The 16,562-nt window shown below is 37.2% G+C and overlaps 1 protein-coding gene across 2 annotated transcripts in view; it reads right to left on the reverse strand.

Moving 5' to 3' along the window:
* Positions 1-1,658: 1,658 nt before the first annotated feature.
* LOC135325134 (protein mono-ADP-ribosyltransferase PARP8) overlaps positions 1,659-16,562 on the reverse strand; it is a 117,489-nt gene continuing 102,585 nt past the window's right edge. For both annotated transcript variants that reach the window (XM_064502763.1, XM_064502762.1), the window contains 7 exons: positions 15,973-16,085; positions 15,736-15,808; positions 14,286-14,355; positions 12,310-12,386; positions 11,618-11,687; positions 9,376-9,460; positions 1,659-8,426 (listed from right to left, as the gene is read on the reverse strand). In XM_064502763.1, the coding sequence (XP_064358833.1) occupies positions 8,324-8,426; positions 9,376-9,460; positions 11,618-11,687; positions 12,310-12,386; positions 14,286-14,355; positions 15,736-15,808; positions 15,973-16,085 (591 nt within the window). In that variant the 3' untranslated portion in view covers positions 1,659-8,323. The remainder of the gene's footprint in view (positions 8,427-9,375; positions 9,461-11,617; positions 11,688-12,309; positions 12,387-14,285; positions 14,356-15,735; positions 15,809-15,972; positions 16,086-16,562) is intronic.

Raw genomic sequence — 16,562 nt, forward strand, 5'->3', positions numbered from 1 at the left:
AATGGAACATGTTTGCCACATTTAAGAAAATCATCCTGAGGGAGCTATTGCGTGGATTAACAAAAAATGCCAATCTAAAATTGACTGTATTTTTTTTTACGTGCTTTTCCTCTTTTTCACCTGTTTTCGTACTAGGCTTTTGCAAGGCACCGAGCCCTAAAGTCTTGTTACATTCCTTAAGATTTCTTTTCTTCAGTAATTAGAGAACTTTCACTGTGCTGATAGGTGGAGCAGAGCAAATATGTGGGCCTCAGCTACTAATGGTTTCATTCACTTACTGCAGTCTTATTTAAGCATCTTCCCAATATTACAGATGGACAAATTCCTCTTGGAGGGGTCCCTAGCTGTGTGTCCCATGTAAAATTATCTGCTGCAACTTGCACTGCATCGTCATTCACAAAAAAGGAAGCTGGCCAAGCGTGTAAATACATTTTAATGAATACCGTACATACTCGTCTCATCAGCCACAATATCTCTTCTTAGAAGATGTTCTGCTTCCCCTCCTGTCAAAAAAGCAGTGTGTGCATTTGAAAGCAGCCCTGCTCTGTTGCAATAATTTTGTATTGCTGGCAATTAATGTTTAGATTATTAATCTCTCATGCCACACATTAAACTCCTCAATAGGTGAATAAAATCTGAATAAACTTTCCTATTGGAAATTTGACAGTTGATGCATATTGAGAGAGCTTAATATGCAGTGACTTGGAAACGGAGTAACAGTTAGGCCAAAGCTAGTACAAATCCTGTCCCTCCTGCTATCTGTGGGTTCCGATTTTATTGGGAGTCTGAGATTTCACCACTGATTTAATTCTTGGCTTTGCACATTTGGAAGTCACAGCATGTTCCAGCTCAAAGCTCCCCAAAATAAGCAATCTCTCGTGCACTACAGAATTCAAGCTCCAGCCTGCAGACACTAATCAAAGGCAAATTATCAGTCTTTTCAGGTAGCAATGATATGTTTTTTTCCTGTCTCATTTTACATTTGTGTAAAATAGTTACCAGCATTCAAAATAATAGTATTATTTTCACTTTTCCAGCCCAAAATCTTCAATAAGAACAGATTTTACAAAGCAAAAGCTAAAAGTTTAAAAAGATACAAGTTAATATCCACTCATACCTTAATTCAAAAATAAAATGTGCTCACAGGCAATGAAAAAAATAGTACATTCACCCAATTAATAACCAGTTCCACAAATGTCTGCATATTTTATGAGCTGCAGATGTGCATTTATACTTTAAACATACCCACATTAAGTATGACATGGTTCTTCATATATCTGCTGTGTTTTCATGACAAAACCAGTTCTATGGAAAAAAACAAGACTAAAATCTTATTCTTTAAAATCAATTATAAAATGCAACTTGTGACATCCTTATGCATTTTATATGACACTGTGCATGCAAAATACTGCTTTGTTCCCAGTATTTGTATTTTGAACCAGTTGGAAACCCATTCAGATAAACGCAGCATGGAAAGCTGTTTTTTCTCTTCACTTAAGTGTTTTTAAAAAGATCATTGCAGAAAAGTTTTATCTATGACCTTTAGATGTTGTTGAGACCAGTGAAAGTGAAGAAATAGTATCAGACTCAGTTTACTTCTTAGAAGAATGTTTTAACTTCGAACAAAGTTCTCAAAATAGCGCCCAAATGCACAGTACTTGTTGAACAAATTCAGATTTATTGAAAGTAAACATTTACATTGGCTACAATGTTATAACTGTTACAAAGCTGGATAAAAGGGGCTTAAATAGCAATAGAAAGCAAGTGCAGTAAAAAGTGAATAGAGAAAATATTTGGCCTTAGTGATCTTTTGGCAGTATTTACATTATCTACATGTTGTTAAATATTTGTAATAACTCTAAGGCACCATAGGCTAAATAGCAGGCTGAAGTACTATTTTGTGCACAAAATTTAATAAATTTATTTGGAGAAAAAAAGGCTGTAGAATTAAAAGAAACATAGGCATATTCTTATGTTTACATAAAGGAGTGGCTGCTTTTTAAAATTCAACGATATCATACATATTAGGTAAATTTAAAAATTGTTTTTAGAACCTTAAATTATATTGAACGTCTACATATAAGGACTATTTTTACTGACTTGCTGGTAAATGTTTAATGTAATCTATTCTTCAACAGCTTTTTCACACACTAGATATGTTCATCTAAAATCTACTTGAATTCTTTTTTTTTTTCCCCCTACAAAAAGTCTTAATACCTAATGTATCATACTGCATACAAAATCCCAACGCAAAGTGTAATGGGTAGTTTACACTGCAGCTGTCCATTGGCAGACTAACATTTAGCAGGAAAAAAACAATCAAAATATTTAAGTTTGTCACGCTAAACAACAGCCCAATGTACATTGTTCCATTTGGTGTTCTGGGCGGCTGTTGCTTCAGCTAGTGAGCACAGGCAAAGAGCTTCCATCCAGGTAAGACAAAAGGAGCTCCAAGCTTTCAAATCTAAAGCTTCCAAAACCAAATCCTGAAATTCAGCCCGCCAAAGAAAGCCGCCTTCTTCCATAAAAAAGCCACTTTTCTTTTTAAATTTATCCCCTTCTGAAGCACAAGTTTCCCTACACTCGACCACTGCAAGGAATAATTTTGATCATTATTACTGCCCGGACAGGCTAGACTCAAGATACTTTTTGGATGACTTTTAGTCCTGCGCACATTTTAACTGCTCTTCAAACAAAAAACCTTACATACTTTAGTCAACAGGCTCGTCCTTCACCTTGAGGTAGTGTTTGTAATGAAGAAATTCAGCAGGACGTTGGACTGACACCTCCGTTATGCAAATACAGCGTTGTAGGACCCTAAATGCCCGAAGAGACAGCGTGAAAGCCGACGGGCAGCGGCGGGGCTGTTGCGGCGCTGCCAGCGCAGTGCCCCGGCCGCGGCGGCCGGCGGGAGGCAGCTCTGCGAGCCCACCCCGGCTCCAGCTACCGGGGCCTTTACTGCCATTTCTCTCAGTCGCCTTCACCAACAAGGTTGCTGCTCAGTCTACAGCAGTCTTCGCAACAATGCAGCCAAAGAAAAGCTCAGTCCTGCTAAATTCCACCTAGGCATATGGATCTAAAGATGCACGGATTTCTACATCTAATGCGATCTCATTTGCAATGGGCCTTTGCTTCAGAAGCTATTAAAAAACTTGCCATAGGAGTGAGAAATGACTAGTACAAAAAACACCACTTACATTTGTTCCAGGGCCTAACCCTCAGCACCTTCAATGGGTGTTCAGCACAATGCAGGATCAGACCCAAAACCTATATGTTTTGAAAATGCTAAGATTACAGAGTGCTTTTACTTCTGTATAGTTATCTCCCTGTCAGTCACGACAAGTATTCTTTTTATTTGACTTACATTTTCTAAAGCCAAGAAGAAATCCATTTAAACTAATACAATGCTTAAGTAATTGGATACTGTTTCCGTATTTGTTTAGGGTTTTTTTTAGATTTTCTTTTTAAATCATGAATCTCTTCATTCAGTTGTCCTTTTCCGGAACTTTGTACTCATCAATGTTGGAAGTACACTAATTATTTCTGTAGTAAGAAGTGATTTATAAACATAGTATATTTGATCTAAGCACAAAGTCTTCATTTGGAAATGGTCATAGATTTGTATTAACAAAAGCATAATCTTAGCATTATTCATCAGATTCATTTTTAGTACTGACAACTATAATATTAAAATTACACAGCATCAATAACAGTTTTTCAAGGGCTTTAGAGAAAAATACAAGCATAAACAAATCTGGTGTCATTGGCTAATTCCGGTAAAACATTAAGCAGAATATTATACAAACTGGCCATTCTATGTTAAGTAATACGGAGCTAAAGACTGAGGTGATTAAAACAGTGTAGCACTGCTGAAGAAAATAGAGCTATGCTGATTCATATCATATAAGAAGATAACCCATATTGCTTAACCCCTTGAATGCTAAACATCTAAGACAGGTTTAAAAGCTTTTTTTTTTAAAATTCCTTTCTCAATGTTTAAAATACTCATAGAAGTATAAATATGGCAATTTATAATCAGGGTGCAACATTAAGGTATTAAAATAATTTTTCCATCAAACCGTTTATATCTGCGGGTTTGTAATTTGGTGTAGTATGCAGGAAGAAGTTAGAAAGTTTTCCCGGGAGTGCTCTAGGTTGCTCCATGTTGGACGTGGTTACAGCTAGATAGATATGGCCTCATGGAGATTTCTACCAAGGAAGGTAAGAGAGCTTGGGGATCTGTTTTCCCTCTGTCATTAAAAGCTATCTGTGAAAAGCCTGCATCTTCACAAAGGGAATCTCAAGGATTGCTCTTACACAGAGGAACAGCAGGAAGGGGAAACGCTTTACAAATAACACAGGCCTTTGTTCAGATGACCCTGGCTTTTATTTTTCATCCCCTGGAATCCTTGCAAATTTAAGTATTTGGAAGAATTTGACAATATGCAACCCCCACCCTTAGATAAAACTTCTAGGGGAAAATCCCGCAGAGAAAACCTTCTCCTCATGCTTTTTCATTCCAGCTCTTGATGATCAAGTATTTGCTTCAGTTTTTAGAAGGGCTATTCATTTTTGAGTTACAAAACCCCAAAGAATCTCCCTCTTTCCCTTCACCTTTCTAAAATGATGAGAACTAACACTGTGTTAAAGGAACAATCTGAAGAATCATTTTCACCTGCAGATAATGTAACATCTAGAAGTTGTTTCCAGTTAACATTTCGGCTAAAGAAAAGAAGTGACAGAGGTACTGTGTAGCAAGTGAATTTCAGTTTAACTCTATTGCTGTTGGTAAAGTAGGGGGATTTCTGTGGGATGCAATTCCGTAAAGTCCTGGTTTCCCTCAACTCCCGCGGAGTGATGAGCTCTCAGATGATGCATCACTCTGCACAGACTCTGGCACCTGCAGATCATGACTGTAGTATCTCAGAACAAATTTTTATCCTCGTGAGGAAATTAACTTAGCTTCCTACACAATTAGGTGCATGGTAGAGGTAAGGAAAATAAAGATGGTGAGAAAAGTAGCATACTTTCATGGAGAGATTGACTCTGCAATGAGCTCATTGCTCTTCAGCTCCTCCAATAATGGGGTTTTATAAGGCTTAGCCTCTCAGGACCTTACAGGGTCAGGTCCTCACACTTTTTTCAAGTTAATTTTTATGCACAGGAGATTTCTTTAAACAAATACCTCTATGGGTAAATAGGAGTTCAATCAGGACAATCTGCTTCTTAAATGAGGTAATCTGAGAAAGAAAAACACACCAATTAAGACTGGTACTCCCAGACCATGCGCTCTCCTTAAAGCCTGCATGCTCCCTCGTGTGACTGCACAGAGCTGAGAGCAAATAAAGGGAAAACCTTCAATTCCTTTGGACTCACAGTGTTGGCACAGTCCCATGGATGTGGGCACAGCAGGGAAAGCAGGAAACACACCTGTGACTCTCTAGGGATCCTGTCCTCCTCTCCCATGGAGAGGGAGCTTTTCAGGGTAACTCCTATAGGTGCAGATACAGAAGGAATAAACAGAGCTCCTTATACCCCAATGTCAGGAGACTTAAGCTGCTTCCAGTGTCAAGATCTATTCCCTCCATCACCACCTTGTGCACTGATGATCCTTGTGCCCCTGTATTTGTATGCGACACTGGGCTTGTGTCCTAGCACTGCGACACCTTCACCCATAGCCCTGGCTCCCACAGAGTTCCCCAGGGCTCTGTGCCCCACCAGTGGGCTGCCTTCGCCCCACACTGTGGCTTTGCCCTCCCAATTCTTTCTCCTTCCATCCATAACTTTCATGTACCTGGGTGAGACCTGGGCTGTTAATGACTGGGATGTTAATGACTTCGGCACCCCCTGCCTCCTTTTATTTTTCCCTACCAACAAATCACTTGCCACTGCAGAACTGCCCTTTCTTCCTCAAAGGTTTTGCTTTCTCCCACTATTTTGCAGCCCCTGTGCTCATCACCCTCTTTGCCACCCTCCTTCTCCGCTATGCTTCAGTCAGGCCCCTCAGAACTATTCCCTTGAGTGGGCACCTTACAACAGCAAGGTCCCCACGTACACCGCAGAGCTCTGCTTTCCTCCCCACTTTCCCTTCCTCCCATTGAGCCATTTAAAACAATCTTCTGAGCAATCTTAAAAGATGGCAGAGATGTATTTTCTTTTCCCTTTTCAGTGGTTGTACTTACGATGGCTCAATTCATGGCCAGTTCCATGACACCACTATGCAAAACAAGGCTGACTCACTGTCATAGCTATATTCCAGGTTTCTTCCTTCAAAGCCTTCAGTTGTGATCCTGCTACTTGGGACAGGTAAGATGACTGCTCACCTGGCTTCTCCCCTTCTCTCATGATCATCTTTCTTTTTTCCTAAATTTTGAGGAGGCCTCCCAGAGTAGTGGACAATCATCCCAGTATGTCACTGTAGGATATCTTTGTGGACTTGCTTCCTAATTTTTTTCTATGTTCTGTAAAACATTCTGATTCAGCCACTTGTAGCAGGACAAACTATGGAGGGATGGTAATTCCAGGTTTGCAGCTCCACTTCTGAATTATGCTGATTTTGTGCAGTTGCACAACCTAGTGCAGTCCTAATATAGAAACATTAATTTCAGGAATCCTCCTTGTTTTGAGACGTTAACCTGTATCCCAACACAAAAGATAACAATTAGAGCAGTGGTTCCCAAACTAGGGGTGCATCAAATGCGAGTGAAAACTAACAGAAATTCAAGAGCAAAAGGAGGATTTGCAAACAGAAACAGGTTTGCAGGTCCAGATGTGAAACCAGAATTGAGGTCACCAATAAATAAGTCTGGGATGCTATAAACATCTCCAAGTATATGCTTCTAATCCCAATAACACTATTTTACTTGCAGAACATTTCAATTACAGGAGGGAATAAGGAGAGTCTAGCTTGGACTAAAAAGAAGGAATCGTCCACTACCAGTAAGTACAAAAATAATTCCCCTAATGCAGTTCTATTGAAAAGAAACAAACGCTAGCCTGTGCTGTGCTGTTATCTGGATCTTCAAGATCTCTATCATGAAAATAACACAACAGAGAATTGAGAGTATGAACTCTCTGGTCAATTTTTACCTTCCGAGATGGCCTGTACAAAGTGTATGGATGGGCAAGCTAAACTGCTCTCCTTATTTAATGGTGTGATCCTGCAAAATGGTAATTTTTGAGGGCCAAAGGTGCTCAGCAGGGCACAGGATATGCTTTATGATTCAGGGACTGGGCCCCTTCATGTGTTGCCATCCTGCTCACTCAGTGGTAACCACTTATTAAGAGAAAAACAAGTTGTTAGTGTAAAGGACAGAGAAATTTGAATTGGTTCAATTTATCCTGGGAATAAATTAATAAAATATTTCAGCAAGAGGAAATCAATAAAATTTAACACTTGTTTGTATTTTCTAATGTACCAATCAACCCAAACATAAAAATGCTCTAATTCTGGTGGTACTTAAATATGTGGCTAATTTAAACCACAAGAGCAGTCTCACAAAAGTTAAGGCAAAAACATTACAGAACCTTATTAAATGAAGAAATTGCAAAATTAATATATACAAAACAAATCTGTAAAAAGGATTTAGCTTCTAGATTTCTAGCTGTTTCTGGGCTTGTATAATTAAAAAATGTAACTGAACTATTTAATGAATAAATAGTTCTTTCCAGAGAGGATAAAGAAGACTAAAGATACACCATCAGTGTCATTACTTTTCATTTGGTTTCACTGATTAAGTCAAAAATGTATTACTGTTTTAACCTTTGACTCTAAATCCTAGCTGTAGCTGTGTAAAATAAAATGAATCAAAGATAACTGCAGGTAACCAATCTCTTTAATTTACATGTTCCAGACAACCTTTTATTGTGTTTAAATATGAGAATATTTTACTTATTGCAAAGTATCCTGCATAATACAGGTTCTCCGCTATAAAATCTTCTCTGTTGATTATAATTCAGTCATTCTAAATTTAAAATACCAGTATACAGTACTAAAACCTCCAATTGAAGAGTTTAATATAAAAATATCAGCACAAAACTCCTTTTTAAAGTCTGTTTATTGTGAGCAACCCAAATGCCTGTTTAATTATTATTAGTTGTAGTATATTAATAGACTTTGCACCCCTACAGTTGCTAATTCATACCGTCTTAGGTATTTTGATGAGATAAGAAATACTAAGTAAGAAAACAGTAAGTATTCAAAGGGTTAATTTGCTTAGAATAATAATAATAAATTAGTTTTTTGCATCTTCTTCAGTTCAAAATCCAGCTTTGAGACTGAGGAAGGCTTCCAAATCACATCAATTAAATAAGAGTGGTCCTTTTAACCAGTAGCAGTTTGATTGCCAATGACTCGAAGAATCTCTTTATGAATGCTTGGTTCCTGTGTATTTATACTTGTATCACCCACTTGACCATCTTCATAACTAAAAAAAAAGTACAGAAAATGAAATTTAATTAGTTTTTTATTAATCTACCTAAAAAAACCAACTCTGTTTCATTCAACAGTCAAGAGTGTTTATTCCATGTGTTAACATGTTTCCTGTTAAAATGCTCTGCTGCGCTTCACTGCTATATGCAGATCCTAAACTCTCAGGAGTGAAGGGTGGTAGGACTTCCCTTTTAATTGAAAAGCCTCAGGCTTAAAAACCCGCTAGGACAGAAGGGGAGTTGTGCTGGAGATGGGCTGCTTCTGCCGGCTGCTCCTGGGGTGCCCCGCGCTCGGCTGCTGCCAACGCACGCAGGCGGCACCGCAACGTTTGTGGTGCGTGAACTCTTGTCGCTACGTGGGTCTCCACTCAGTGGTGACACCGTGACAATCCCCACAGGTTCTCTCCTCACGCAAACTCAGCTGCTGTGAGGATTCGCTCTGATAAAGCAACAGGGACCACTGCAAACCCCCAGCACGGGTGAAGGTGAAGTCAGCGTGACTCTTTGCAGGGCTGAGATCTACGTCAGTCCATAAGATAAGTCATGGGTGAGAGGGGGAAATGCTCACATCAGAGACAGGAAGCCTTTTTCTCATTAATAAATTCCTTAGCTTTAAAACATAGATCCTAACAACAGGGATATTTTATGATACATGGACAGACTTACTAACATGGGGTAACGCTATAGAGTGGGAAGAATCAGTAACTCTTCATTCATTGCACTTCTTCTTCTGGAACACAATGTTTACTAAACCGTTGTCACTAACTTACTCATACATTTCCTAACAACAATAAGTACAGAGATAAATTAAAAATCAAGTGATTCTTTAAAGAGTTAGGAAGAAACTTCTTTTATCTATTTCATTTAGAACTGTCGGAGGGAAAAACACGGGGAAAAAGCCTAGAAAAGAGAGAAGTTGAATGTTAAAAGAAGCTTTGTACTCACACAAAGAAAAATCTTGTACACACATGATCAGTATTGGGAACTACCCATATCTCTCCATGTTTGTGCAGATCGGATGAGGTTATCACTATTAGGGAAAGAATAAATTTCAGAGTGATGAAAATATGCCTGGAAAATGTCATTAAAAAATAATTGCTCTTCTATACACTTTAAATAGCCTTTTGGAAATGTCTAGTTTTCCAGTGCATGTCTGTGGCATGGTGTAGAACCTCAGAGTTGGCTGCTGATACAAACTGGGAGATGAACTTGATTTTTTTCCTCCAAAATACATTATATTTTCCAGAAAACACAGATGTTTGATATATGGGAGCCAGTTGTTCACTGGCATGATTTTAAACTCAAGTCTGCTTTTATGGTCATTTGGCACTTCACTTAAATGGAGTTCTTTGAAGGCCCCAAACCTGCTCTGGAGACTAGTAAACAAGAAAAATGAAAATGTGTATTTATTAAAAACTGATTTTAAATGGACAGAGGGCTGTTAAACAGGACCTGTGTCAATTAATCAGCCTTTGGCACAGAGTTATCTGTGTCTGATGATGGCTGAGCAAAAAATGAAATGTGAAATACAAAGCCTGAAACCGAGATACCAGAGATTTGGGGTTTGAAAACTAACAAATATTTTTTAAAAATAAGAAGCATAGTTATGAATCAAGGGGATTATGATGCCCACAAACACTTGCCCTACATTTTAGAAAACAGCAATGCCTGTGATCATAGGGTGTTTAGCAGCACAATAAGAGCAACACATGAAAGAATTATTTTTTGCTAGATAGAAGATTTACTATGAGTGCATATTTGAAAAGATTTCTATAAATGCACTTAAACACCAGCATGAATAAATGTGTATTCAATTTTTACATCAGGTCTTCTATTAACTGTAACTCTATTAACCAACTCTACTATTTCTTTTAAAAAAAATTATCAAACATTTACCTGTTGTAATTTACACTGGTTAAAAATCTGTTTTATCTATCTTCCCTAAACACTTCCTTGCACAGAAACAGGAAGTGAATATCCACTGAGATAAAATGCACTTTACCAAATATTTAAAATTCACCCTTAAAAAATCACAAATCCATTAATAAATGTGAGGGACACAAGATGTAGATGAAAAGTCTTGCACATTCATCTCTCCCATCACATATCAGCACTTTGGAAAGATGTAAGTTATATTTAGAAACTTTGGGCACTAAAGCCAAGAAAATTCTAGCAAATCCTAGATCCATCTCATATCTTTTCTAAAAACTTTAGAATGGAAGTTATGCATTTTTCTGTCAAGATCAAACTGTAGTTTCATGTTGACTGACACTTTTTGAATCATATTAACTTATAGTAATTGCTTCTCTTTAAAAAATACTGAAAAAATGTATTTTAAAAAGTATATAACTTAAGTTTTGCATTTTGAAGTAACATAGGGTCCAGTCTTATTAATTTTTACTTTTTAAAATTAACGAATGCTCAAAACATAAGGCAAACTCAGTTTAAATATAGGTATATATGTATGTACATCTATATTTTGGCCAGTGAGAGGAACTATGTACATACATAAATACATAAATATATACACACACAGACACAAACATACACACACACACACGTTTGGCCAGTGAGTCTAATTATCAGACACATCTAAATTTCACAATGGTTCTTATTCAAATTTCATAATCTTTACTTTGTTCTCAAAACCTGCCAAGTTTTCATTATTTATTAAAAGAATGGTCAAGTCTTTCAAGAATGACCATACTCATATGTACTGGATTTTAACTTCACAGAACTTCTGAAGCAGTCATGGAGAACAGACTGGTTAGCAGATGAACAGTATATTTATCCAAGCAGTGAAAAGGTATTTGGAAATTCAAAAGGAAAGCTGTTATTCCTGACTCTTCTATGTTTAATTCCTTTGTCACAGGTTTTAAATAAAGACCATAATTTGTGTTATATTGACGGCATGGGAATATGATCACATTTGAAAGACAGAGCAGACGATCAGTCACTATATGTATATGATTATTTCATGAAAGTTCAGCATGTGTTATAGGTTTTGTTGGAACAGGGAAATGTTCTGCACTGAAATATAAAGGTTAGTTATTTAGTGAGTATTTGTATGATTACCAATAGTCTCTTATCTAAAAAAAGACAGTACTAGAATTAACGCTTGCACTGATTTGCATCCAGTAACACTATGCACATGATTAAAACAGTTTTTCAAGGGTTTTCAACTTACCTTCACATAAGGCTATGCATTTTAAGTTACGGCTTTGCAAAAATTGTGACTGTTGTCCTTTCTTCTGTGACTGAGTTGTAAAAAAAAAGGATAAAAATTAATTAGTGCAGTAAGACAAACCAAGTAAAAAAATAACAAAAGGGAGAGCTGCTATTTTCAATGTTTTATTAATAAATAAATAAGGAAGGAATTGAATTTCTCAAAATTTAGCCCTGCAAATAATTGCTAAGAGTATGCTTTAGATAAAGCAGTATTTTACCGTTTTAATGTTTAAAGCTATGAAGAAGAAAAACTGATCTGCTATAAGTGAACTGTTACTCGTTTTACCACAATAACCACATTCAATTTCTCCTTCATTATTCTTCAGTAAAAAATCTAGAAATCAGAAATCAAGGGCTTGCTAAGAGTTATAATGAAATAAATACAAAATCTGTAATTTGATTCCATTCCCTTTCCAGATACTTCTGTCTGGAAAAGAAGGGAACAGGGACCTGCAGTATACCCTGTAAATTGTCACTATGAGCGCCTGAGCCATATTTGATGGTTGCAGTGTCTCTGCAGTTGTTGATTTCACACAATAAAAAAAGAAAAAATTGTTAGCTTTCACAAAAGAAATATTGCCTCCTTGTCAGCTATCAAGTTCCCAAACATAAAAGTATACATATCCAGAGGTGGCTGATACACTACTGTACCTGTGATGTATTACTGCCCTTACTGCTTGAAGCAGGTTCATCCTTAGCTGACACCTTCTGCTGCTTCTTGTTCATCCCTAAGAATATTAAAATCATGTAAGATACCCTGGCATATAAATACCATAATAAGCAAAGTTAAATATGGATAATGAAGCAGCTCACATGGCAGGGATCATAGTCCTTTGCACAGAGCCACAAAACTTAATTAACTTTGTCATAGAATAACTCAATTTAATCCTGCAAGTTGTCTGTACATCTGCAAGTGTTGCAAGGACGTTAAGAAAGCCAAAGTAGTTTTAACCAGGTGCCAAAGTAGTTAAACATGAGCTTAGATTCCACTGAATTCAGCTCAGGAATGCTCTTAGGTGGTTGCTTAGCAAAGTTACATGTCAGCCTGTCTCAGTTTAACTGACCATAATCAGGCTAAAGTAGCGTATGCTCTGATTTACTCTGGCTGGAGTAGTAAAATCCTCAGAGAAAGGATTTTAGATATTCCTCTTTAACACTTTATTCAGACTTTTTAATTGCAGTAATACTATTCTGGGAGTAGTTAATTTATTTAAAGGTAGCTTTAAGTCTGCCTAGCTTTAATTAATTTATTTAAAGGTAAAATTATTAAATTATTTGTTGGCCAGCTTGGATGCATCCATCTCCATGTCAGAAATTTAAATACCTATGTTTGTGTCTTAGATCTCTCTTATATTATTCATGCTGCTTTGTATAAAATTCCCCTATTGTATGCTACTACAGGCCTCATATTTTTCCCAGTATCACATACTTCTTGGCAGTTTACAATCTTAGACTGATTTATGGGGAAATGCAATTGTAGGACTCCGCCCTGCTTTTTATCAGTATAAACTATTATATTCTCTGTGGGAATACAGGCTTCTTGCTGGAGAAAGACTGGATGGAAGGGGCAGAGAGATGAGAAAAACACACTGAAGCTGACAAAGCAAAAGACTGTGTAGTTAAGATAGTGATACTGCAGTCTGCACTTTTAGTGCTGTCTAAAAGTTTCTGTACTTCTCATGTAATCTCTGAAAAGCTAAAAGCACATTTAGAGATTGCTGATATTGTAATTCAATAAATAGTAGTAGAAAACACTGATCTTTAAAAATGGATTGTGACATTACCAAAAAATACTAAAAATCAGAAAGCATAACTCTCAGAATAAAATGTATCTACATGCGTGCGCACACACACATGCGCACACACACACACACACACACACACACACACACACACACTTATGCCAACATTTACATTTGTGATGAAATGATAAACAAAAATAACTAATGGAAAAAATCACGGTATTTTAAAATCTCCATAAAAATTTCTTAATATATAACATTGGTGTATGATGCTTCTATTTATGCTATTTATGATTTTATTTTTATATGGAAAACTGCATGACTCACTTCTGGATTTACCAATGGGGCAAATTATCTTCTCTCCCGTCCTCATGCTAAAATAAACACACTGCCCTGTACTTTCTATGTAAACTTGACCTGGTGTTACACTTGGGAATATTCTTAAATATAAATATTGGAATATTTATATTGATTTCAGTGCAACCACTCTCTTTACTGAAATGAGTATGTGTTTTGTCAGATCAGGTCCTGAAAGCCTATGAATCCATTGCCACTGTTGAACTCACTTAAGCAAATACTGACAAAAAAATCACAAACACATAGTTGGGTTCCCAACATCCAGTCAAGATCTACTCTTTTGCATAGAGCATCCAGCGGTGGCTGCTATCTACTTCAATCAGAGTTTCAATGTACTCAACACCTTTGAAAATCTGGACAGGTACTTAATAAGGGAAATTAGATTTTGTCTTTTTTTAATGAACTAAATGTTGACCTACAAAGATAAAATTGACTACAGTGTTGTAAACATTGAGGCAGACAAGAAAAGCAGTAAACTAAGATACCCCCCTATATTTCTCCAACTTTAGAGTGATTTATAAATATCACCTGAGTAACCAAATGATATGCTTGACAATGGACTAAGGTAGATTCCACTTCCAAACATTGCACCATGGAGCTGAAAAAGAGCACAGTGATTGCTTATCATTAATTTGATTATCTTGACAAAACAATAATGCGAGGCACAGGTCCTAATGTAGACAAGTATCCACCTCATCACACTAATTTATTGCCTGGTAATAAACAATGTTCAAAAAAGTCTTAAAAAGGGTCATGCTGCAAATTTTGCTTCCCCTCAGGAACTAATTGATTTGCGTGAAAGGGCCCTTAAAGAAAATGCACAAAGTAGTTGTTACAGCACAAATGAGAATCCAGATTATCTCCTAGCCAGGGAGATGTTATGACCACTGAGCTTCAAAGTCATCCTCACCCTTCGTTCTTTCCTTTTGCCCAGTGATCTTCACATCATCTGTGCAAGGTACCAAAGCTTCCATAGGAGTGCACAAATAAGCATATCTCACTCCTGCAGATCCTATGGCTGGGTGACTGGTTGTTTTTCCTGGCTAGCTGCTAGTGGGGGTAGGTAGAACGTACTGGGCTCAGGATATGCCATTGTTATGTGAGAGATCTAACTATGACGACTTGTGTAAAATGGGGCTTTACTGCTTCCCCTACTTTCCAATATCTCCCTTCTGGAAAAAAAGAAAAAAGAAAAAAGCATAAACAAAGGTGCTTACTTTAGTGAATTTTGGTGTATAAATGTTGCTTCCATGGGGAAGCATCTTCCAAAGATGCTAATAAAAGCACCTATACCACTAAAATGAACGGTATAGATTTCCATTCCTATTTTTAAGGGTTTCCTATTCACTACCTTAGTTCCCTATTCAGCATACTGATACTACTCTAAGGCATGTAATCAGGGTCATGGATTCAGCTCTGGGGAACAGCTGTCAAAACCCTGATGCTAAAATACTCTGAATAACAGTTTCTTAGCCCCTCTGGCTCTGCCTATTTTGCTCTGCAGTACTGGTTTCCTGATAGTTCAGCCCAGGGAAACAAACCAAAGTTTGCAATAGCTCCCCCCTGGCCAGCACTCATATTCCTTTCCCAAGGGAACCAGAGGAGATGAGATGCTCTAAACCCAGCTTCTGTAAACCTAGGGTGCTCTTGGATCCTATAATAGAGATACAGTTTACATGCATCTTAGTTTCAATCCTTGAGACTGCTTTTAAGCAATACCGAGCTAAGCCTCCTGGAGGTACTGCTGTGCAATGTAAAACCGAAACTGCAATTACATTGAAGACAATAGGATTTTAGCCACTGATAAAAGCAAACACATTGTTTCATTTTAATTGCTTCAGAAAAGTATCTTTTTCAGTGAAACATGAGGGTGTCTGCAATCACCACCTATATGTGCACCAACACCACACCCCTTGAAAACTTGTCCAAGTTTAATATGTGATCAAACATACACAGGTTACCTGAAGTTCGTATTTACCTGCAGCCTCGTATTGGAAGCAACAACTAAGCCGTTCCTCAGGATGGAATGCCAATTTTCAATGTGTGAACCACTGGAAAAATAAAATGAAAGGGTTAAAATCCACAGTGTAAAACTCAACATGAAATCAACAGTCCCCTAAAACAATAAATTCACAGCTGTAAACCTCAAATGGCAAGGAAAAAAAAAGCTTTGGCATTTTGGTAACCTTTGATTAATGCAAATATAGGTACTCACTGAAATGCAAAGGTACTTCCGTAGAGATTTTTAGCAGCTCGGAAATTGGATTCTTTGGCTGGTGGACTACTGAGAAGGAGGAACTGGTGGGGAGTGTGCATAAACTTTAGTTGCTGTAAAATATAACAGTGCATGAGTGAAAAGAAGCTGATTAACACAAAAGCACTGTACTTCCAGAATGGCAGTTCTTAAGATACCATGCTGTTTCACACAATATATTACTGCATCAAAATACCTGTGTGAACTAAGTTGAAATCAGTCTTATTACCATAGTTTTATTTCAAATCAAACAGTAAAAATACTTCAGGGCTTATGAACGTATGTAAGTTTCTGAAACAGATTTCAGCCTAATATGACACTAGTAAAATAATTAAATTGAATAATTTCATCATGGCATTTTGATCAGAGCTAGCTCTGAATTAAAGCTCAGATTTGAAAGGCTGCAGGTTACTACACCCTTAATCAAAGGCCCAGAGGAACATGTAACCAGAAATGAATCTCAGCACCATCTCTCCAAAATTCCAGAGCTATAGTCTTTTTTACAGCATTCTCATATGCCAGTCTGTAGGCACATGTCATGTTAGTATGTT

Source organism: Dromaius novaehollandiae, chromosome Z (assembly GCF_036370855.1).
Source record: "Dromaius novaehollandiae isolate bDroNov1 chromosome Z, bDroNov1.hap1, whole genome shotgun sequence".
NCBI lineage: Eukaryota > Metazoa > Chordata > Aves > Casuariiformes > Dromaiidae > Dromaius > Dromaius novaehollandiae.